Source organism: Takifugu rubripes, chromosome 8, assembly GCF_901000725.2.
Source record: "Takifugu rubripes chromosome 8, fTakRub1.2, whole genome shotgun sequence".
Classification (NCBI taxonomy): Eukaryota; Metazoa; Chordata; class Actinopteri; order Tetraodontiformes; family Tetraodontidae; genus Takifugu; species Takifugu rubripes.
In genome coordinates, this window is record NC_042292.1 from 8,301,579 (window position 1) to 8,326,260 (window position 24,682).

General features: G+C 47.7%; 1 protein-coding gene across 5 annotated transcripts in view; it reads left to right on the forward strand.

The window, feature by feature from the left end:
• The first annotated feature begins 64 nt into the window (after positions 1-64).
• The window catches only part of agap1 (ArfGAP with GTPase domain, ankyrin repeat and PH domain 1), an 82,714-nt gene continuing 58,096 nt past the window's right edge, over positions 65-24,682 (forward strand). For 3 of the 5 annotated variants that reach the window (XM_029839646.1, XM_029839647.1, XM_029839648.1), the window contains exon 1: positions 19,997-21,879. In XM_029839646.1, the coding sequence (XP_029695506.1) occupies positions 20,703-21,879 (1,177 nt within the window). In that variant the 5' untranslated portion in view covers positions 19,997-20,702. Of the gene's footprint in view, positions 1,293-19,996; positions 21,880-24,682 lie in introns of those variants that run through there. The other 2 variants (XM_029839649.1, XM_029839650.1) reach the window with 1 other exon arrangement.

Genomic DNA, 24,682 nt, shown 5'->3' on the forward strand with positions numbered 1-24,682 from the left:
CCCCCGGCACCACTCTGAAGGTATCCTATCACCCCCTCCTACCGCACATTCAAAGATATGAAGCTGATTTTTGTTTTTTTGTTTTAAAGTGTAGTTGACGTTTTTTATTGAGAAACGGCACAGCGGAAGCGGCGCGGTTGCTCCCGTGCCTTGACGCTCCGGGCGGAAGAGGGGGAAACACAGCGAAGGGTAATGACGCTCCTGACCGGGGAGTGAGCTGCAGCCGACACGGGATGGACCACACAGCGCTGGGAGAGGGAACGGCGGGGTGTTTGCGCTGCGTGTGCGGGACCTCCCTGTAATATACGCCTCATTTAAGACACCTGGATTGGTTTCCGAACCGTGCGGGCTCCTCCGCGCCTGTGTTTCCGTTGTGAGCCGGAGCTTTTGCGCAGCTGGTCCTGGAGCGGAGACAAAACAACGAACGGGAACAGTTACCTTAAGGACCGACCACGGTCCAGCGGAGTGTTTCTGGAGCCGCTCCGCTGTCAGTATTCTCAGATTCCCGAAAATGGCCGCTTTACCCTCCACACCGAGGCTTTGAATCCCGGCCAAGCGGCTCTCCGGAACCAACTTTTGCTGCCGAAAAAACGAGTTTCCCCCCTTTTCTCCCGGCTTGGAAGCTACAGCTAGTTTAGCTAGCCTTAGCCGGCTAATATAGCCACCTAGCAACAAGGCCATTTTTATCCATCTCCAGGTATGATTACAAGTGGCTGTAAATGCTCTTTTGCGTCGAACCGAACCGTTGCAGGCGTCTTAATGTCACACGAGCCGTGAGGAGATGGGGAAGCGTCGCCTTAACTGCCGCACATCTGTCGCCACATCGGAACTGGGAAACGGGACGCCCCGGGGAAGCGCTGCCCTCTCCGCGCAGTAGCAGCAGGTTGGTCGCCTCCACCAGAACAGCACCGGGGATGAAAAATTGGATAAACCCATTTCTGCCTCGGGACTTCCCCCTCCGGGGGATTTAAATGTTGAACGGTTTATAGCGACAAACTTTCGAGCTCCCAGAGAAAGGAGAAAGCCTGAGCGGAGGCTTATCTCTGGAGGTCACACACTCCACTTTTGCGACCCTCCCCGACCCTAAACCACCCGCCGGGGGGGTTGGTCCATTTTGGGAGTTGGAGCCATGAACTACCAGCAGCATCTGGCCAACTCGGCCGCCATCCGAGCCGAGATCCAGAGGTTCGAGTCCGTGCACCCGAACATCTACTCCATCTACGAGCTGCTGGAGCAGGTGGACGAGCCGCAGCTGCAGAACCAGATCCGGGAGCACGTCATCGCCATCGAAGGTAGGGACTGGACTGGGCTCTCTGGGCGGGTGTGGGGGTGTCGGGATGAAATTCCAATGGTGTGATTCTGCTGAGCATGCAATGATCCATCAGAGATCCATCGGGGATTCCCAGATCCACCTGTCAGGTGTGGTGTTGATGGAACAGTGGTTGAACCATTGAAAATGACCTCATTAGATCAGGGAATTGCAGGACTATTCAAGTCAACGACGTCCTTGTCAGAATCCCGAGATAGAAGCTCTACAAGCTACAAAGGACACCTTTATTCCCGGATCCTGACCTTTTTGCCTTAAATTGGTGTTTTTATTTGCTTTGCGAGGATTTGCCGCAAATATATTTGGACGGGACTGAAGAAAAACTGCGTTTTGTTCTCTGCCGGTGTGAAAAATCAGCTGATCTCCCATCTTGTGTACACAGAGTTTAAGGACCCTTCACACCAACAACAAACATCCCATCTCCCAGTTGGGAGCAGCCACGCTCACAGATAGCGAGCGAGGATACAGGGAGCCTTTGTGTTGACAATAAAGCCGCCTCCTGTCGGCGATAATCTTGGAGATTATCCTTCCAATTTTTTACTTTTTGTCCTATCTCATGATCCAGGATCATTCCAGGACTGATACAGAGGGAAGCCGGCCCGCTCTCGGCGCTGAAGTCTTCCTTTTGTTTCTTCCACTATCTTCATTTTCTCGTTAGCGTTCTTAAAACGAAGGTAACCGGAGACTTGAGGAGCAAACTCTGACATCAAAGCGGACGGACTCTCAAAGCACCGGCACCTGGTGGCTGTTAGCTTGAAAGCGAACGCCTCCCGGCTCCGTTTATTGACTTTATTTGCATGTTGAGCATTGAGCGAGCGTGAAATGTCGTGAGTTCTGACAGATCCAGATGTGTGGAACGTGCTCAGACCTGCTGCGTGAGCTGGCCTTGTCTGCCTTCACCTGTATGCAGTGTGAGCACGTTTGCAGCATCTGGAGCTCTGATCATGTGACAGGCAGCAGAGCATCTGTTTCACTTCTGGGAGGCGGCGGCGGCGGTGGCGACGGTGTCGGACCGTTTCCTCGCTGCAAACGGCCCAAAGCGGCAGCATCAGTCACGCTGCTGTCCGCTCTCGTTGCCCCTCGCTGCACATCTGGAAATGTCGCTGGGATTCACGGCGCATTACGCAAGCTCCCAAGCCGCGGTCGCCCCCGTGTGTTTGGGTGGTTGCGTAATGGGTCCAGCAGGGACCTTTGGCGCAGGTGGAAGTGGGCCTACTTCACCACGCAGAGACTCTTATCTCGCGGGGCTCTGGTGCCGTGGAGCCTGTTCACGCGGGCGGATGTGCTGCCCACCAGGTGACCCACTTCCAGGGTCCGTCCTCTGCGCTGCGGCAGGTTTAAGAGAAGCCGCTCTGCTGAGAACACGGTTCCCGCAGCAGGAAGCGCAGGTCTCCCCTCAGTTTTACAGACTCCACACCAGTAAAAGGCAGATCATTAACTCCAGAACACGGCTGGAGCCTGGTTCTGTCGGGGTTGTTGCTTGGTGTTTGAACCGGGAGCTGTGGAACATCCACAAAGACGACAAAGGCTTTTATTTTCAAACGCTCGCTGACTAAAGGGCTAAAATTACTCTATTGGTTCATTTTCCGGAAAAAGTATCAGACCAAGCGGTTATTTTGGGGCTATGGCTAATCAAGGCTCGTGCTAGCTGCCTAGCTACCGTCCAAAACAAAGGCAACTGTAAGAGATTGGTTTGAAGCCCCCCTGGTGGGGGTTCTGGACCCTGGAGCCCCTCAGTGGAATAAACCCCGTTCACGAGGCTGGTGCCATCACGGCGATCGCGATAATGGACAGAGAAACGTTCGATTTTAGAGTTGGGATATTTAGCTGTCATCAGGAGCTGACTGTTGTGGTCGTCAGGAGTCCGCGCAGCTTTTTGTTGAGCACCTGTGCTCTGGTGCAACGTGGAGGTTTTGTTTGTATTTGAGTGACCTACTTCGCGTCCCTCCCGTGTGTTCTGTTCAGCCCGCCGTATCCGCTGTTGTCGTCAGCGCCGTGCCCACAGCGCGCTCTCGTGTTTCAGCCCGATTGTGCCGACGCTGATGTAATCCCTGGAGAACACAGGTTGACCTGGGAGCACCTGCGGGGAGGAGAAAGCGGACTCGCCGTGACGATTGAACAAACAGAGGTTGTAAACGGAGGCAGAGCAGTCGGACGGGGCGGTCGCCGTGCCAACTGGCCTGTAAGACAAAAATAACCAATCAGCCGCCAGAGAGGAGTCACCGTTCAGATGCTTTTCTGATGTAGCGGATTATCGCCATGCTAGCAGTCTGCTGCAACGTAACGATGTCGGCGTGAGATTGGAGCTGGATCGCTTGCGTAACGGTGACGGAGTTTTCAGCTGTTGCGTAATACGTCCCGCACACGTTTTGACCGTTGACTCGTCCCTGAAGGCAACCCCAGATCAGAGCCCACCGAGGCACTTTTCTGTGTTTATTTTCACCCCAGGTTACACTTTAACTGCGCTCGCCACGTCTGACCAGGCGGTTCATCACCGCCGAGCTGAAATGGGCTCCATGGACACGGAGGAGAATCGGGTTCCTGCTTGTTGATTGTTCCCCGCTGATTTATTTCCAACACCAGCGCCCTGACCCCCATTTAGGGCTTAAAAAGAGAAAACAGAACGTTTTCATAAAACATGGCCGTATAATCCAGAGCAGGATTATGACATCAACCGGCCCTCCTCTTCCTCACCCTCTGATCGCGCCAGCATCAGTACCTGCTATATATTCACCAAATCCCAGCTGACTCAAACTCACCACCGGCCTGGAAGTTTTGAATTAGAAATCATAACAGCATTTTATTGGTACCATGAAGATGTTATGAAACATCAATTTCTAATCTCTAAGGACCCACGATGGCTCCTTGTTGTCACCCGCCGAGCTGAGATCACGTCAGCCGGCAGAAACGCCGCTACAATCGGTTTATTCACAGGAGCAAAACTGCGATCGGCCTTCGTGGTGCGTTCAAGGAACGTCCAGCTGCTGATGATGGGTGGATGGAAAAGGAAAAACAAAAGGCTCTGTTTAAACCAGCTAACCGCTGGATTGTGGGTCATTGTAGGTCCAAGAACAACTGCAGACCGGAGCTGCCGCGAGTGTCTATTCAGAGAAAAGCCGACGAGACCCGGGGGCGTTCTAATATTTCACATCATCTGAGAGGAAAATGTTATTGTTACGGAGCTCATAGTTTTACATTAGACGCCACGCTGACATGAACGGGCTGTTCAATTCCTCAGAAAAATACATTTTCCCCATGTTTTTCTTTCCCTTATCTGTCAAACGTTGCAAATGAGAAACCACTGACGGGCAGATTAGCACAAAGTGACAGTTGCCATTAGCGTTTCCTGCCTCGTCCGGCCTCCGTCCCATCACAGAATGAGATTAGTGCCATAGCGTGCCGGTCATTAAACCCAGATGTGGCCAGGGCGATCGATGCGTGTGCAAAGGAAGCATCCGTGACGGAGGAGACATGCTAACAGAAATGTGTCCATCCAGTCGCCCTGGTAACGACTGGTGATCTCAGGCTGGGATTAAGAGTATAAATATCAGGTGAAATGAGCCTGTCTGGCTGTTGAAGTCCACAACATCCCTCCGACTCCCCCCCACCTCTCTAATTAGCTTCCACAAATGTCAGAATGGATTCCTCCTGGTGCCCAGTTGCATGGCTACAAAATAGCCGGCTGGATGAGTTTCCTAGCAACAGTTGGTTAATATTAAAGACGGGCGATGACCGACACCAGGTGTCTGGTCCAGACTGTTGGTACCTGTGAACACCAGCCACTGATACCTGAGTCAAACCCCCCAAACCTATGGGCAGGTGATGATGGTGAGACCAACTCATCGCCTCCAGTCCTGCTCAGACGGGCTCAGCGTGCTGCCAACACAGACATGAGCGCCCTGGGGGTGACAGTCCGGCCCGTTTGGGGATTGCAGAATCAGGAGGTCGTTTTAGGTAGTCGGCTCCATTGAAGCGGACAGCAGGAAATCGACTGCTCCCTGAACTCGACATCTTCAAACCTTTGGATTTGGTCTCCGTGTGGATTGTGGAGGTTTTAATCTATGAGCTGTGAACATGGGCTGTTTTATGTTGGGATGTTTGATTTGGTTTGTGCTCTACTTCATGTTCTGCACAATTCACAATTCAATTCAAGCAGCTTTATTGTCCATCCCATGGTGACAGGCTCAAAACATCAAGGCCACAAAGATGAAAAAACAAAAACCCACATTCAAACCAATGACACTTTTTTAATAACATTTTTTTTGGTTTAAACAAACAAGCTAAAATAGACACTTCTTGGTTTAAATGTGTTGGGCTTTTATTTCTTTTATTTGTATGTTTTGAGTCACTGTGATGGACAATAATGGTTGAATCTCTGAAAACAGACGTGTCAGTGATGTGGAAGGTGCAGTATAATTGAGACGGAAAAGTGATTCAGTTACATTAAAGTAAAGTGAGTTAAGCAGCTGCACCCACTATTTCTGTCTCAAGTTATTTAGGGTTGTCCTGAATGAACTTTGAACCTAAAGTATCTGACCAGTCCTCAGTACCTTCTAGGGGCCACTGACGTTAAACCTGTTCATCTCAGTTTGGGGCAGAAAATGCCAAACGCTGGCAAAAGAGTTCATGTGTATAAAGTAAATAGACAAGTTGTTTAACGAGACATGATCACGGTCAGTAGCAACTTGCCAAAACACCTCAGAATGTGGAGGTGTTGTCTCCAGTGAGTTTCCAGAGGCTGGATCCACCAGCCTCTCTTTCTTCTCCATGCTGGTTAAAGCTGTCTCGTGTGTTGATTATTGGTGATTTAAAACATCGTCTAGGCAACAGTTTTGCTGCTGCTGAACACAGCAAGACCGGTTGAATTCTGTGTGTGTGTGCGTGTGTGTGTGTGATTGGATGGAGCTGGCTGTTGAATTCTGATTCTAGATCCAAACCAGGAGGTTGAGTGAGGTGAATTTGTAAAAGTAGAGCAGAAGAAGATTAGTGAAGAGGTCACTTATGAGAGCTGATCTAGAACTGGCTTTAATCCATATTTGTCACCCAAATGATTGATTGTTTAAGAGGAATCCATCTCCAGTTTGTTGCCTCCTCACCATGGAGGCAGCTGAGGAAGCCTCGCTCCGACTGCCCAGCTCGCTGCCAGCAGGCTCTGCAGTTGCCTCCAGGCTGCCATTAGGGAAATGTGGCCAACGTCTGCCTGAGCTGGAGCTCAGCAGCAATTTACATCAGTGCCAGCATTTCTATCAGCCCGTGACCTTCGTCTTTGTAGGAAGACGATGCCACGGTGTTTTGTTCTTTATAAAGATGCTTCTGTATGAAAGGAGCTTCAGAAATAAAACCGCCTCGGGTCCACTCTTACGCAACAGTTCCTGTTGGATTTACACACACTAGAAATGTTAATGTTGGTCAGAGATGTATGATTTCCATCTGTTGAAACTCCTGGTATTGGAACACAAATGCTAATATAGCGTCATAATCCCGCTCTGGCTGCTCATTAAGTGCACTTGTGTTTACAGCCTGAATGCTGCAATCACAACAAGGCTACAACAGGCTCATGATGAAAATGTCATATTGTGACCACTCGGGTCCAAAATATCATCCTTAGGAAGAAGACTATGTAATTTAGGAGAAAATAAACACAGAAAAGCAGCAAAATTGCAGAGCAATGCTCGTTCCCGGAAAATCCAGAGGTTGATTTTCCTCATTTCTGAATGTTGTGTTGGTGTGTTTGAGCTCTTTTCTCCCCGCTGCGCTCCTTCACGTTGAGGTGATGGAGGTTTTTGGGTGTTTAATCTTCCCCTCTGTCTAATCTGTGTCATCCCAGACGCCTGGGTTTGTTCCCTAATCCCCCCAGCCCCTCCCAGCTCACCCAGTTTGATCACGGATCAGTTTCTTGGATTTAACTGTCTCTCGTTCAGAAAAACCTTCACCAACCGTAAAAATTCCATTTTAACCTCCGGGATCGGTACTTGTAGTTTTCCATGGCGGCAGGTTATTTTTGTAGTTGTGTGACATGCGGGGGTTTGTTGTGTGTTGCGCCACAAGGCCACATGTAATTGGTGTGTTATTGAGAGGAGGGGGGGGGGGGGGGGGGGAGCGAGGTCAGCTTCATGATGCTGAAGGGAAAGCTGTTTTGATAAAGCAGGATGGAATTTCAGAAGCTTTTAAACCTCACGGCTGACCTTTCTGCTTTTTTTCTTTCCTCTTCGGCCTCCGCTGCTTTAAAAAGCCTCGGCTGTGTCGCATTCATTCTGAGGACGCGTGCACCGTTGGGTTGATGTTGATCAAATGAAAACCTGAGGTTCAAGTAACAGAAACACCAACCCAAGCTCTCTCCCCCGGACACGTTTCGTTCCTGGAGCTTGTCGCATTGAGTAAATGATACAGGATTCTGGCTGCGCTGCCGCGGTTTCATGCTAAAATGTGATGTGCAGCCCAGAATGGAGATCAGGTTTCAGCCGGAACGGCAGAACCTGAGACTTTGAGAACCCTCACAATGAAGCAGCCAATCCCCTGCTTCCTGTTTACTGCGGATAATGGTCACGTGACCACGTTTAGCAGTGGGGCTGCTCTGCTGAGATCAATATTCTGATCATCATAACCGGTGGGGCTTGATGAGTACAGGCAGATCCTGAGGACCGGAGCTCAACGGTGTTTCCTCCTGCAGGAGACGGTCGACTGCCTTCAACAAAGCAAATGTAACCAAATGAGTTCAAGGCTGCAGCCTGAGAACCATGTTTGAGTCCTCACCGGGAAGTCTTCTGAAGGTGGAGACTGATGGAGCTGCTGGTTTCCTGCCTGTGTTTGTTGGTGTGACTCAGCAGAATGAAGGTGTGTGCGTTCCTGCTGTAATAGATCAGCAGCCTGGATCTCCCATTTGATCTTCTGCTCTCTGGGGCCGGGCCGCTGCAGCGCGGCTGCGCTCTGATTTACTGCAGTTTATTCTCAGCCTCCTCTGACTCCGTCCACGTGAACGTTCAGCCCAAAGCCAGACACACTTGTGAGGCCGGGGCGTTTTCAGGACCTCAGACTGAACCGACAGCTTCTCCAGCTCTCTGATCCTCCTCCCCAAAGCGTGAAAACTGCAGAACTTTCCAGACAGTGGAGTCGGATCAGCGACTGGCTGAGCGAGGGAGGGGAGAGGAGTATCAGAAAGCACCCCCCCTCCCCACAGCCGTGTATTTCGCCTCTCTGTCCTGGTCTCACCTCTAAACTGAACTATGTTTAAAGGGAAAACGGAGTCATCAATGTTATATCTTAGGATATAACATTGCTTTTCACAACAACCCCACAACAAATATCGATTTAAACAAGAATAATCCTCCACTAATTTTCATCGACTGACTTTTAGGTGTTTTTATTGTGCAGATAGGTGCTTTAGCTGGATTTAGATCCGTTCCTTCACATTGTGGCTGGATGCTCGGCCGGCATTTTCCGGCAGCTGCCCTCTCCAGCTGCAGCATTCCTCTTCCTCTTCCCCGAGCCTCGGTAACATGAAGGGAAGCTCCAGACACTGACCCGGCCAAAACAATAGCCGACCCCATCCAAGGCGCACATCTGATGTGTGTATAAAAATAGGCAGCTGGCTCACGGACTTCCTGTTGCTCCTTAACAATACTCTTCCATTTCTGTGTTGGGTTGGCATGAAGCAGACTGGCTTCTTTATGAACCTCAGTCATCCTCCCTAGGATGAACGTAAAAGACAGCTTTAGCTCAGAAAACCACAGCGCCGCTCGCAATCCATCTCTTTAAATTCCCTGGAGCTGATGATGTCACTTCCTGCTATCTCGCTCTACTAAGGTGCGGTGCACGGCCGTGATTTGTGGGCGTTTTTCCTGCGTGTCTTCAAGGCATACAGCAGATGCTCGGGAGCCCCCGAAGGCCCCGTCTCATTCCCCAATAAATGATTTACAGCTAAATTAAACTGACTCCGCCATCACATGAATGTAATGAGAGCAGCTTCCTGTTTCTGTCTCCATAAAGGCTGAGGAAGTGGAACACTTGGTGATCGTGGCTCGTGACCTCCTTGTTTCAGTCTCTGTAAACCCAGAACAAGAGCTGAGAAATAAGCTACTTTCTCATCGTTATATGGAAATATTGTCAGAGAAGCCGTCTCACTTCTCTGTTTTGTTCAGTCAGCAGTAAACAATTAATTCTCTGGACCTTTTTAGCATTTATCCCTGAAGGAACCCAACTCACAGGGCATGCCCGAACTGTCGTTTCCAATAGCAACTGTGGTGTCAGAGGCCTCCCAAGTGTCCTAAACCCACCACAGACGTGATTTTATAGGTTCTCCTCACTCTTCCCCATCTGTCTCTGTCTCCTCATCGTCCACTCAGAATATTGACGGACCTTCTCTTTGTACTGGGTCACCATCTGGCAGGAGGATGCCCTGTCCTGCCTTTGTGTTTCTGTGTGAGCTGCACCTCCCTGCTCTGGAGGACACAGCGCTGCCCGCCCACTATAATTAGATCGGGACAATGCGAGGCAAGAGGAAACCAAAGACGTGTGAGGCGGATCGACTCAAACGTGCTCTTTATCTCTGCTCTAACTTCCCCAAAATATCGCAAAAAGCTCGTTTATCTTGGTGAGATAGAGCAGCGCTGCTCCACAGTATCACATTCGGGGACAGCAGGTCCATCCGTCCGCTGCATAAATCTCTTCATTTTAAGTAAAGGATGATTAATCTGATTCAGCTGTAGCTGGAGAGGAGCGCTGACCCCAGCGGGACTGAGCGGTCCTGGTTTTTGGCAGCTGAATGGGCCCCTGGCACCCGGGGTCTGATGATGCTGTAATCTGTTTACACAGACACACATTTCCAGTGGCATGTTCACTGATGGAGACGGATTCTGTCAGGACGGCGTAAATGACCATTTAATCCAGATCAATGCATCCATCTGCATCTATGAGTGCATTTGGGAAGTGGAAACAGAAACACTTGATCGCTCTTTTCTATGTCAACTGACTGCCCTCGAATTCAAACCTGAAAAGTTCTCTCTTGAGTGGCATTAATGATGCATAAATGTAGGTTAATATCCTTCCTGGAGCAGCCGACGCTGACTTGAGCGTGTCAGTAAACGCATCGCTGCAGTCGAGGAGCAGAATTGTCTGTTTACAGCGAGAACGTGTGACTCATTGGGGTGATTTCGCTTCCTGCTGATCTCTCCTCGGTCCCTCTGTCCTCCTCTCATCTTCCCACTCCCGACTGACTTTTGCTGTGACTCAGTCTAAAGCAACACTGCACGTCTTTCATGGACCCGCAGCGAAGTGTCAGACGCTTCTTTCAGCTCTGCACAAAAGGGGAGAGTTTGTTATTTTCCCACAAATTTACTTGAATTTTGAACAGCTCAGCGGTCTTGGAAATGTTAGGGGTGATTCCGGAGGGTTATGTGTGTTCTGGGAAATGTAGGAAAATGAAAATAAAACTAGAATGGAAGCACAAATGTGGGAGAAAAGAAAGATGTGAAATAACCCTGAGTCTCTAAATTGTCGCTGTGAATGTTCTGCTGTTTCACATCACATTAAAACAGAATTAAAATAATAAACATGGCGGGATTTTCTAATATTCCTTGGATGAAGCATCCACAGAATAGATGGACACGAAGAGGGCCATTAATTGTGGACAGGTGAAGGGAGCAGGAAGGAATGAGGTGAGGACGTGCAGCGGATGGAAGCCGATCTCTCAGCCACGCCTCCAATAACAACAGCAAAGCATTATGGGCGACAAACAAGACTTCTGTGGAATTCAGCCTGTGTGGGAAGCCCCAAATTCCTGCAGAAAATGAGGGCAAACTGACCAACAAGAGCCACGGAGCAGAAACCAGCACCACATCACATCTGTCATAAACCTTCAGATGTTCTGGTCCCGTCACCAGTTCCACCTCAGCTCCAGGATCAGCACACAGCTTGGGTTGTACTTTAGATCCTGAGTTACTTCAGGATTACTTCTAAAATGATTTGCAATGTCACATGTCACCTTGGGAGGCGGTGGTGAGCCACGGACTGTTGCCCCCGGCAACAAAAATAACAAGACATTTAAAGTTCCGCTTTCTCAAACTGTCGAATTGTTTCACTCATATCAACCTTATGATTAAATGAAGCAGGTTTATTGATGCAACCCAGTTCGTGAACGCCAAGTGCTGCTGTTTAAAAAGCCGCACAAAAGTGAAAACCACCGTTCCGCTTGCTCATCTCTTCGTTTCTGCTGAGTCACCGTCAGGAGGTCGGGTTATTATTATTAGAAGGAACTACAAATAAAAAACGCTGTTTGGCTTCCTGAAAGTTGTCATACTATAGTCGGTAAATCGTGAGGTGGTCGAATATTATCCAGTTAAACTGAAATCTGGTGCTGTCACATGATTTATTTTAAGGATGCTGAGCTGGGGAGGAAGCGATTCCTTTCGGCATCGTTGTCGCCGTCTTCACAAAGTGAGGACATTTGGAACATCATGGGTAGGAAAATGTGTTTATTGCTCACTGCTTGACTGTCAGGAATTCACAGGAAATTATGCAAATGAGGGTGGAAATTACAGAAAAGAGTGCTTGTCTATAAAAAGCATCTTTTTGTGTCAGGCTGAGTCAGATTCCAGTTTGGATAAATAAAAGATTACATATCTGAGATATTGATGAGGTTTCATTTGGCATCCACGCCAGGTTTCAGCGCAGAACTGTCCCGTTTTATTGAGTGTGTGTGTGTGTGTGTGTGTGTGTGTGTGTGTGTGAGGGAGAGAGAGAGTCTTCCTTTTTCAAGGTCACTGCTGCTAGAGATGAATTATTCTGGTCCCTGGTTCTTGTGTTTTCTCCATTAAATTATCTGTTGAAACTTTACGAGGTGCTGTGTTCATGATTGATGTGGTGTTTCAAGGAATTTTGTTTAGACGGAGGAGCGTTTTTGTTTTCCGACTGTGCGTGTGGTGCTGATGCAGAGGTCACCTTTGCCTCTCTTGTCTGATCGGCATTTTCAGATGATTCGATAAACTGGAAGTGAGTGAATGCATCATCCGTCTGCGGCGTCTCCCACAGCATCACCTTGACGTTGTTGGCTATAAACTACAGTTTAATGCAGCTTTTCCACGGTTCAGCATGCTACGGGGAGGTAATGTAGCGTTAGCTGCTATGCTGCTACGCTACATTAGCACAGTGTAGCCAACTTTGATGATAGAGGGGCTGCATTGGAGTCATTTGCTGTTATTTTAAACTGATCTGTCGATCATTCAATCGACTGCATGGTGAGAATAGAAGAGATAAGAAACCAGAAAATATTTACGGCCAGCTCATCAAACAGAAGCTCCACTTTTAACAGGAACTGGGATTTTTTGAGAACTTTTTTGTCTTCTGGGAACTCAAAGCTTCACTCTTTACCATAAATTAAACGGAATTCCCAGAAGTTTCCAAGAGTGCTAATGCCAAGCAGTGAAAAGATGAGGACTTTCTTTGTTTCAGTGCCTGGTTTCATGACTGAAATCAGCTTTTGTGAGGCTGCAGGTCAGATAAATGTACCTCTAGCTGTGCGTGCGCGTCCCTGAGTGCGTGTACGTGCGGTTTGCTGTCTTCTCGGCTGGTGTGCGTCTTAGTAACTAAAAGTCTTTTATCTTTTGACTGTGAAGCTTGCTCAGACTTTGCATTTGTGATTTTTTCCCATGGGCTGTTATGAGTGTGATGTTTATGGATGCATGTAGTATGTGCGTGCGTGTGTGTGTGTGTGTGTGTGTGAGTGTGTTTTGCCGTCTTCTTGGCTGGTTCAAAACAAGCCTGGTCCTGCCTCCTTGCAAATGTTCTTCGTGTTTTTTAAAGTAACTATCATCACTGTCAGAATACCTGAACAGTCTTGGCAGGGTTGCTTCAGTCTGACAGCAGAAACTGTTCTGTCAGCGTTTCTGGTCCAGTGAAAACCTGAAGCTTTCATTATTCTTTTGGTCCCTGAACGCCACACTCTTCACGAGCTTTATAAAGTGTCACCATTGAGGAGCAATTAACAAACCAAATATTTTCGAGTGAATGCCCACGGCTTCTCACGCTGTTGTCCAGACTTGTCCACCTCTTTTTAAACATTAACTCGTGCAGCGTGATGACCCAATAACTCAGGCTTGTTGATTTTCTCCTGGAGCTCTAGCGCCCTCTGCAGGCCAGAGCAAACTGCCGAACCAGCAGCAGTGTTCAAATGTAATATTTCTATTTATGTTTCTATTTAGTTCCCCCTACTGATGTAAGTCATTTAAAAATCGCTTTCTTCTCAGTCTTCTCAGTTATAATGTGACTAATAAGTACCAATTAATCAGTGAGTCACTGTGTTGATTAATGTTTTAAAAAGCTGCCTTCGAGTTGGTCGTTTTCGCCCCCTGCAGGCAGAGTGTCACCCCGCTGGGTCGCTCCTCCTTTCCCAGCAGATTTCAGGCTCTGTCTTCACAGAAAACGTCTGCTCTGTTTGTGGGTCACGGCTGTCAGCCAGCATCTTCCTGCCTTCGCTGGGGTTTTTGTTGTGTGAAGGCACCCGCAGCAGGAAAAGATGACGGCTTTTTGTTTATTCGTGGGAGTAAAAGACCTCAAAATGCACCAGCAAACTTTAATAAAGCCCTTCACCAAAAATATGGGCCTGAGCTGAAACCTGAATTATGAGGTGACCGAAAGCAAATCTTTATAAAATTGGATTTGTCATTTGGTGGCTTCTCCAAATATCATCATAATCAGCATCGTATTATGCTGCTTTAAACCTCACGAAGTGTCATTAGACTCATCTTTGTGTAGTTTCAGGCCTGTGATTGGTTTCCTCTCTTGGATTGAGGATGTGATCACAGACATTCACTAAAGATGATGAACTATGACAAACTTTGAAGGATAGTGTTGACAACAGAAAACAGTAGAAAACCTTTTCCAGCCTGAAAGTGAGCGTTAATATCAGATGGAAGCCAGCAGGGGGCAGAAGAGAGCTGTTTCGTCTGGGAATTTACCTTGACGTGACATAGAAAGAACGAATAAGAGTCCATGACTTCCTAAAGATGATCGGCCCTCCTCATTGGTTCGATTCTGATTGATCATCTAACTTAATTCACTGTTTTTTCCCGATCGGATGGATGGATCAGTTATTACACTGCTCAAGCCTCAGTCTTCTGTCAGTGGTGTGAACTAATTAGCTGCATCTGCCCCCCCCACACACACACGCACACACGTGCACACACGGGACTCTTCACAAGCCCTGCATAATTAATGCCTCCCTCTCACTGCTCTCTAATGATACCCCCAGGGCATAGAACTACCCTGTGTGTTTGAGTGTGAGTGTGTGTGTGTTCATGTTATGCCACTGTTTATGTTGTCATGATACCGCACACACACCAAACACACACTTACACACTTCCTGTGTCACATTTCGATGCATCTTGGGAGGCATGTTAACATAAATGTGTTTTAAGCTCACTTTTTGAGGAAGATGTGGTTATTTTTATTTGTGCAGACATGTGGTGTTGACATGCGTTAAATGTTGGTCCTTGTTTATCATCTTACAGAGATACTAATGGCACCGTATTCATAAATTGTGTTGACACCTTTTTATCGGAATAAATTAAAAAGCTATGCATGTGGTGTTTTGACCTCTCCGAGCCACCATACAACAGCAGTTGTGTACCCGACACACACTTTCCCTCTTCTAACCCTGCACCTGCTCTGATTTCTTCTTCCTCTTTCTGCTTTGGGTCACGTCTTGTGGGATTTGTCTAAGTGCTGCTATCAGCCTCCTCCCAGCTGGTCCCGAACCTCCTCCTGCCCGCCGCCCTGACCAGTCAGGACCTTAATCTAACGCAGCGCTAGCGTGCAGCTTGTTCTATAGGCAAGCATCTGCTTCCTATTGTAGCCAGGGATTAAAACACAATTGTGTGTTTGTATGTGTGAGGTGGTTGGGGGGGGGGGCGTTTTTGCCTGCGGGAGACATCGCCTGTCTTTCTGGGAGGTGTGTTGCTGCGGTGGTTTTGTTTTCAGAAATGCATGAATCCATAATGATCCGTCTGAGGTCCATCTGTGCTGCGGCCATGAGCAGAGGCAGGAGCAGGCGAGCGACCTGAGAGCAGCGCTCGGCCCAATGCTTGTCGTGGTCTAAAATGGGCAGCAGCCTCTTTTAGAAACCACACAACATCTTTTGTTCCGTCTGCAGATGCCGAGATCCATCAAGTATCGAATCAGCCACGCAAAACTTCCTCTGATTGGTCGCCATAGTAACAGACCGCGTCTGGATATTGGGGTGGGGCAGGGCAGCATTTTCTTCCTCTTTCCATATACTCTCTTTCTCCCTGTCTCCCTTCTCGCCCCCTCTCTCTCGCTCTTGCTCTCTCTCATCCACACACACACACACACACACACCTGCAGCAGCTGATTTGCATAGACAGTTGAAGGTCACCTCTGTGTGTTTGTTCTGCTGGTGCAGAATGATCCTATTGTGTTGCAGAAAGAACCTTGACAGGCCGGACTGATGTCATTTTCTAAAAGTTCTGAACAATCAAGACAGATTTGGAACTCATCTGTCGACAGAAATGGGCTCTCAGGTGTAAATCCACAGTGGGACTGTAATTTAAGTCTTTGTGGAGTTTGTAATCTGCTCAAAACAGAACCGTTTCTCTGTTCCTCCTCATGTTCAGCCATTGTCCCTCACAAGAGCCACCTTTCAGTTTTAGATTTGAAAAGATGTGAACGAGCTCCTGATTGTTCATCTTCCTCCAAATGCAACAATAAAAGCTGCCTTAGCTTAGCATTGTTGGCTTGAAGGAAACACGAGTGGACGTCAAAGGTTCTATTTGACTCCACATTTTTGGGTGTATTTTCCATTACAAGATCGTGTTAGCAGCTTTTCCCAGAATCCTCTGCTCTTGCTAAATCCTTATGCTTTCTGATGTGATGTGATATGATGATATGCATCTCCTGCACTCCGCTGCCTCCTACCAGCAGGGGGCTTTGCTCTCTTCTCCCCCTTGGACCCCTCCTCCCTTTGCTAACTGACCCATTTTCCCCTGTCTCCGGGGGGGTGAGGCAGTGTTGGGGGAGGAGGCAGAGGGGCGGCAGTTGTGCTTCCCACCTCCTGCCGCTTCTTCACGCTTTGATGCAGAAAAAGGCTGAACTGCCGGAGCAGGATGAAGGCGCGCGTGTGTGTGTGTGTGTGTGTGTGTTTTTGATCAGTGTTATCATGTTCCTGTTCAACCTGTTGGGCGTGTGCGAACAGAGATTATTCATATTGAAGCGTTTGATGATAGAAACACTCATTTTTCCACAAAAAAACTTGATGTTTGCATCGTGTTTGCATCATCATAGTTTTTACTGCTATTCTCCTTTAAATTTAACAAAAACATTCCAGTTTATGACTGAATATTAAGCCCAGTCATCAAATACAGATGAGAGCAGAGCTGATATCTGAAAATATTTGTTGAATATGATTAGGTTGCTGCTATAGACAGTCTTGTGTTGACTCCCCTCACAGTTTTACCACAATAATAGTACAAACATAAACATGCATAGAAATTAGCTACAGTTCCTGCGGTTACACTTTACACCCCACGTTCTTCCTGTAGGCGTCTTTCCAGATTTTTTGCCATCTTTGTGGGCTCATCAGTTATTCCAAAGACAATGGTCCATTTCAGTGGAGCATCTGCAGATGTGCTTCCGTGCCATCTATGAGTGCTGGTCATGTGGATACATATTTCATGGGATGGAGGCAGAGCAGACGTGTGGAGGAGGGCGATGAGGGCAGAGATAAATACCGCTGCAGGTTTGCAGGTGGAGTTTGTGGACTTCACACACTTAGGACGGAGCAGCAGCATTGTTTTAGCTTTATATGACACAAAGACACATTTGGATGAATTTCTGTGACCTGAAGTCATCACGTGACATTTGGAATCCATCTGATATCATTTCATTTTCTATAAAATCCACTCTCCTGTCAGTCTCCCTCCTTGCTGCTGTTGACCCCAGTTAACACTTTCATATTTCCAGCTGCTCTCCATCTCCTCATGTAAACAGCTGCTGTGTGTGTGCGCGTGTGTGTGTGTGGTTTGCACAGCTGCAGGCTGCAGCTACTGATAAGACGCAGCGCATCTACAGAGGAGCGCTCTCACATTATAACTGCAGTCACCTTCCGTAGGCATCACTGCGATTCAAAGATAAGAGGCAGACTGGAGCCGACTTTACTAAATTAAAAAGATAATGAGGAGTTGAGGAGTTAACAGCAGGTGGAGTGATGCTCTGCAGAGGCTGTTTTGATAGGACTCGCATGAGGAAACAATTAAAAATAAGGCTTCTGAGCTAATATTCGGCGTCAGAGTTGGTTAACAGCTTTTTCATTGCAACCAGATGGAACAAATGTGACTCAAAGGTTTTCTGAACACTTCCCAAGAAGTGACATCCAGGACTGACAGACCTTGGTTTAGAACTCCGTCAGCATTTCATCTGTATTTAATACTGGGCTGATTTCGTCAGACCAGCTGCAGGATGCCTTGGCGAGGTTCTTTTTGCCTGCTACAGTTATACTGCACGGATATTTTGGGGCATTAAATAAAATGAAGGGGAAAAAAACCCATTTGTGAAAAGAGTTTGAGGGCTGGTTTCTGACCAATGACCAGGACATGGTTGTACATGGAGTGCTGGCCTCGAGCAGAGCCCCCAGGCTCACCTCTCACTGGATTCCTGGCCCCCTCAGAACAGCTCCATCCGTCCAAACACAGAACCACGTCCTCAGCATTGTCCTCCAAAGAGCCAAATAAAGAATCTGCCCTCTGAGTGTCCCGGCCCCACGCTCCCCCCAGATCTGCTGCAGCGCTGCTACAGGAGAACGCTTCAACATTTCACATGTCTGTCGATCTCTCCGCTGTAATTTACCGCCTCGGCACGGAGCCACTCACAGCTGACTTGATGCTTCTCATCTGAACACTCTGAAACTCACCCGGCGCTCAAGCCGCCCCCTCCAAAACAGGTCCTCGTCTTTGATGTGCTGGCGATGCGTCAGGCGGAGGCTTTAAAGGTGCGTTTGATGTCGCTGCACACAGGGCACAGTAATGGGAGAGGTGTGTGTGTGTGTGTGTGTGTGTGTGTGTGAGGTATTGATAAACATCTCAAACATCATCAATTCTAATTTTGTTTCAATTGTTTGTACAATTGATCCTTTTTATTGATTGATTAATTGGGTTTTGACCTACAAATAAACACTGAAAAAGTACAACGACGTCCTCATTTGACTTTTTTTTTCTTATTTTTGTCCCTCTGAGGTGACGTTATTGGTTGTGAACTCGCATTTCTGTAATTGTATTTTTCAAACTGTCATTTATCAAATTGAACTTTCAATTTTTTATAATCCCAGCAATAATCCCCAAACCTTTAGTGTTGTGGGGGTGCAGGGAGGGTAATCCCACCACGACACCCTGCAGCCACCTCTGAGATGGAAGAAAACACTGTGTAAACGCACGTCTGCTCAGGTTTAAATTGAAGTCAGATTTTCACCTAATCTGACTAAATCAAGCCCGGTTTGGATGTTAACAGAATTCCTAAAACTAACAGCAGGTAGCGCTGTTGTTTGGCACCAACATAATGGTGCGAATGTGAAAGACAAAATCACATGGGATTGGGTTGGGTTTGTAATTATGTCACATTTGATTTTTGTGTGTTCTATTGAGTTGGCTGCTTTAAATACAATGTGATTTCAGAGGAACTGATGCCCTGTGGTGGGGATGCAGGATAGCTCCAATAATTATCCTATAATAGTGATGTTATTCATGGCTCATGGCAAACCTGCCACAAAATCGCCAGTTTTACATGTCTTTCAGTGTTGAAAATTGATTATTTTATGACATCAACATCCATATATTTGAAATCTTGGTTGCAAACAGCTTATGGATGTCATTCAGATGAAGCTTTTTCTTCTGGTTCGTGGTCATGAGCAGAAAAGTTGCTGTTGCTTTGTTGGAATGAGAAAGAAATCAAATTTACTTTTAGTTGTGGTCATGTGCATCACAAAATTAAGTTGACTACAGAAGCTGAGCAATTCTGGTGTGTGTGTGTGCGTGTGTGTGTGTGTGTGTGTGTGTGTGTGTGTGTGTGTGTGTGTGTGTGTGTGTGTGTGTGTGTGTGTGTGTGTGTGTGTGTGATGAAGGTTTGACATTCAGAGAACAGGAGGCTCCACCCTGGTGTCTGCAGGCATGAAAACATGAGCTGGAATCTTTGCTCCCCTTTAACTTGATCACCTGTGCCGAGCTCAGTCACAAGAAGCTTGAAACTTGATATAACCGATTAATTTATTTTTGGGCAGTAAGGTTTACAACATATTATTGAAATATAATAATATATATATTATATAATATATAAGCTCATCCCAAATAAAATTCAAAGCGCCTCACTAGTATTAGAGTATGTTATATATACAGTATACTGTATATATTCAAAAGGTTCTGCCAAAACTATCCTTTAATAATTAATTCATAATCGGCGAATTGCTCTAAATGATTAATATAAATACATATTGAATCTAAGTATTTTATTGGTGTGGCTGTAAAACCCTTTCAAATTCGTCTCCGAAACCGAATTTTTAAACGGCGTGAACCTCCGCTCCAGTGTTGCCTGTGGCTCCATTCCGCCTTTTGAGCCTGCCAGCTGCCGCGGCTCGCTCGCCGGTCGGCGTTTGTGTGCGTGTGTGTGCGCGTGTGTGCGCGTGTGTTCAGTGTGCAGGCGGAGCAGCGGAGAAGGCAGGAGCGGAGCGCGGCTGCCGAAGCCAATGTGTCCCTGTCAGACAGGCTGAGAGGAGGGAGGGCCGGCCCGGCTCCTCGCTGTCTAAACCCAGCAGCCATTTGAATCACAATCGAGAGCGTGAAAAGGTGAAAGGAGGCCTGGCTCGGCTCATCGCTGCGCTGCGCTGCGGGGGATGTGCGCACACAATGGGAGACGCCGCGCACGCACCGCCCGGGACCCGGCGTTAGAATAATATTTACCCTGGAGCCTGTTGGGAATGAGTTGCGGATAGAGGAGCCGTGAGCGCCGGAGGAAAACCTGCTCTGCCCGGCCAGAAAAGTGCTGTGCTGTGCGCATCCGTGTTCCGGCCCGAAGAGAGGACGCGCCTGCTCTGCCTGTTTGCTGCCAGTTAAAATTCCGCTGGGATGAACACGGAATGTATTTCCTGCATCAAATCCGCGCTGTTTGCACATCTGGATGAGGGAGAAGCGGTCGGTTATTGCACCGGAGTGTTTTTCTTTTCTCCACCGCCACGGCTGAATCTTCTACCTTCTGAAGTAATGAACATCGCTCACGCCAGCCACAGTGCACGGCTTCGAATTTTAATGAGGTGGGAGGATTGTAAAGAAATTTTTTGATGAAGGGAACTGAAGAGGCGTTTTGAGGAGGATTTTGGTCATTAGGTATGTTCTTACTCGACAGCGACTGCACTGAAAGTATGGAGAGAAGCATACCTCAGAGGAAAACAGTCTACAGGATCTCCCTCACCTTGGTGAAGAGGGAGAGCTTAGACAATGAGGATGAAGGCTCAGGTACCCAAAAGCGAGAAAACCCCAAGGTGGGTCTTTTCAGGCGCGAGGGCTCAGTGGAGATCCCGCGGAGCACTCTGCTGGAGCAGCTGAAGGAGGTGGAGGATGAGTCTGAGGAGCTGTCCTCATCGCGCGGCTTCATGAGGAACTTCAGGACGTTCAGCACGGGGCAGCTGGAGCTCGGCAGGCTAAAAATCACCAAGAAGCTTCTGCTCCAGAAAGACCTGCAGGAAAAAGCCACAAGTCCGTTGGCAGAGCACAGCAGGGAGGAGAACATGTCAGCAGAACCCCAGGCAGAAAGGCTTGAATCAGAAGGTCCAAAGGAGGATCTGTGTCATAAAACTCCACCGATGGAGAACGGCAGCGCGAAGATGAAGATGAGGCTTTTGAAAGCGAAAAGCATGGAAGAGAGAACCAGCACCTCTTCTGACGGGAAGACGTCCTCTAAAAGCAATGGAAAAGCAGCCAAATGTCTGTCCCCCGACTCTCCAGCTGTGAAGCAGCCCCCTGGCCTCCTAAGGCGTAGCTTCAGCTTCAGACACTGGAGCGGTGGCGAGCTGCTGCGCCTACGGGCCTTGTCCAAAGAGAAGCACCACAGCAGCTCCAGCTGCATCAGCAGGGACACTGCACGGGACAATAAGGACCCAGAGGCTCCGGTTTCACCTCCAGCCTCGCACCTCAACACAGCCGCCCGGCAGAAGAGCCGAACCCTGGAGGTCGGCGCCATTCTGAACAAGACCGACTCGATGTCCGAGCTCAGCCGCTGGGAGAGGGCGCAGGGCAACAAGAACCGTACTCTGGACAACAGCGATCTGCAGCGGCTGTCGGATGAAAAAGACGGATCGGGAGGGGGGTTCCTGTATAGAGGAGGCGGCTCTCGGTCCAGTGAGAGACGCTTGGTTCGGTTCTTCAGCGGGATCTTCACCAGGAAAGATGGGGTCTTAACCTCCACCCCCACGGGCAGCCCCAAGACAGATCGATCCCTCCAGAGGAGCAAGAGAAGAGTCCTCTCACAGTCCAGCACCGAGAGCATGAACGGAGGAAGCACCGAAGGTAAAGTGGCGATGGCTCTGTCAGGGTCCGGGGGGAGAGGTTCGGCTCCAACGGTCGCGCAATGTGGAGCCGGCGTGTGTTTGTGGGGGCAGAACAGATGAGGTCGGCGTGTTTGTTTTGGACAGAGGGGTGATGTTGGTTTTGCTGTTTGTCTTTCATTACTGCTTCAGTCTCAGAATCAAAGAGATCTCAACGCACCAAAACATAAAACCATCGTAGCCTGGAACAAAAGTAAACCAGGGGGACGGCGATCAAACCCAAATATGCAGATAAAGAACAGCCGGAAGGGGGGAGAATGGCTTTTTGCAAAGCAGGAGTGGAATTAGAGGGGAAGTCACAACCAGAGGAGAAGCTGGAAGCCAGAACACTTCTTCTATTTTAAATAACAGAGCAGAATGTGCGGTCACATGACCGTAACAGCTCCATCATCGTATCCCACCAACACAAACAACGCACCAGCAGCTTCTTTCCGCCAGAATGGAAAGAATGACGATGAAGAAGCGCAGTTGTTCTGCCGGGGCAAACAGATGTTTGAGCCTCCATCCAGCGGCAGCAATTTTCACATGTTGACACCTCTGTGAGCCAGGAAACGCACACAAGTTTATTCAGGCCCCCGTTCACGCAGTTTTAAGTGAAAACGCAAAACTTTTTTTACTGTTTTAGACTGTGCATTTACACTGATGCCTGCAAACATATGAAAAGGATTCAAAAGTGCAGTGGTTTGAAAATGATGCTGCATCCGTTGGCGTGTAAACAGTGTTTTAATAGATTTTGGGCACGTGCACTAGCTGCAGGCAAATGAGCTATTGTGAGTTGTCGTACACCCTAAGTAAGCATAGAACAACTGACACGACTCCCAATTGAAGATGTACACAAGTTTTTTTAGTTTTATAGTTCAGAAACCGGAACGATTGCAAAGATCCACCACATTTTTCCTGCTTTTTCCTGCTGCTAATCGAGTCTGGATTTTTACAACTTTCTCTGTTGCTGCAACTATCAGGGAGAAAATGTTGCATGCTTCATGCTCAGATTGGAAAACAATTATGTATTTTAGCTTCTAGCATGTCTTGTATACCTGGAAATGTTCCAGGACACCTGACCTGAGCACCTCCACCTGTGCACACAACAAATGCATCCTGTGGGGTACGGTTCCCTCAGGCGGGGGTATTCTCGGTGTCTCTGTGCGGTTTGACTAACAGGTTCAGCGGTGTGTGTCTGATGAGGTGCAGGGAGGAGCGAGAAGGGCGCAGGCTCCACATTTTTAGGATTCCTGAGTCCAAGTGGCTGCAGGTCACAATCAGGAGTAACCCTGAACGAGCTGACGGCTAACGTGTTGGATCAGGCGGGGTCTGTGTGTGTCGGTGGGGGGGGCAGGAAATGGGGTTGCACTCCAGATGACAACACTGATAGTTGAGAGGAGTTCGTTAAAGCTAATTATGAGTCATTCATTTACTCAACCTATAGAAATGTTGCCATAACAACAAAGAGGATGGAGTAAGATTCTGAGCCTCGTCTTCTTTTTTAACCAGTTTTACCCTCCACATAGGAAGTTGTTGTTTGAGGAAGCCCCTCACTGTGTTGTGTGTGTGTATGTGTGTGTGTTCATATCCATCTATAGGCCCTAAATATAGGGGTGTGTATATATAGGTAAAGGGTGTGGATGTGGGTGTGGGTGTATTCAAGGTCTATGCTTATGTGACCTACATCCACACTGATGCAGAAGTAATACACACAATCACACTCACACCAGCGAGCGAGCGCGCACACACACACACACACTCACGGTCAAATGGTTGGAGTTTCATCTCTGTAGCGCCTGCAGATGAATCAAGCTGTTTCTTAGTTAAAGCAACTTTGATCCCTCTTTCTGCTTTCCCTTCAAGTATATAACTATACACACACACACACACACACACTCGCCCAGAGTGATACTTGAGTCTCTTACAATAGGTGTAATAGGGAGAAAATCCTATTAGCTGCAATGCTGCAGGGGGCCAAGACATGAGGGATGATGGAGAGATGGCCTTCCTCCATTTGTCCCTCCTTTTTTACTACTTTCCTTTTGCCCCCTTACTTTTCTTTTAGTTTTTCCATCCATCCTCTCCCATGTTTCCATCTCTTTTCAACTCTTAACATCTTAATTCTTAACATTCACGTCACATTTTTGATTTTCATTCATTTAGAATGATTAAACCAGCAAATGATTCCATCCCAGCCACTCCCGTCCAGTATCCGGTTCTGATACCAACCTAATTCACAGATCAGAAAGTTTCAATTAAACCTACAGAAACTTCCAATCCACAAGTCATGTCTGTGCCTTTGATGTTGTCTGCTGAAGTGACTCCACAAGCGGTTCCTGCCACTATGGGATGTTACCTGTTAACAGGATTTCCTGTTTCCTAACTTCCTTTTCTGATCCCATACTTACCTCAATTTACCTTTTGGGACATACATCCATACATAGGTACAAATACCTGCATGTACAGAGTTTATGACAGCCTCTTAATAACAATATTATTAATATTAAAGCAGAGGTCTTGTGAGGTCAGTAGTGAAAAATGTGGAACAGGGCTTTCCTAAAGGCAAGAGCTACCATGCTGCTGAAATCCTGCTTTTTGAAATGCTTTTTCTTTCTTTTCAAGCACCTGTATATGAATTTATGTTGTTTGATTGATTCTGGTCTGAATTTTGAAATTTTAGTCAAAGAATTTAGTTTTTTTTCTCTAAAAATGTAAGCCTGGCCTCTATCAGTTAAAACCCAGCTATTCCAAATTTTGTTATTAGCTGAGATGGAGGCTAATTA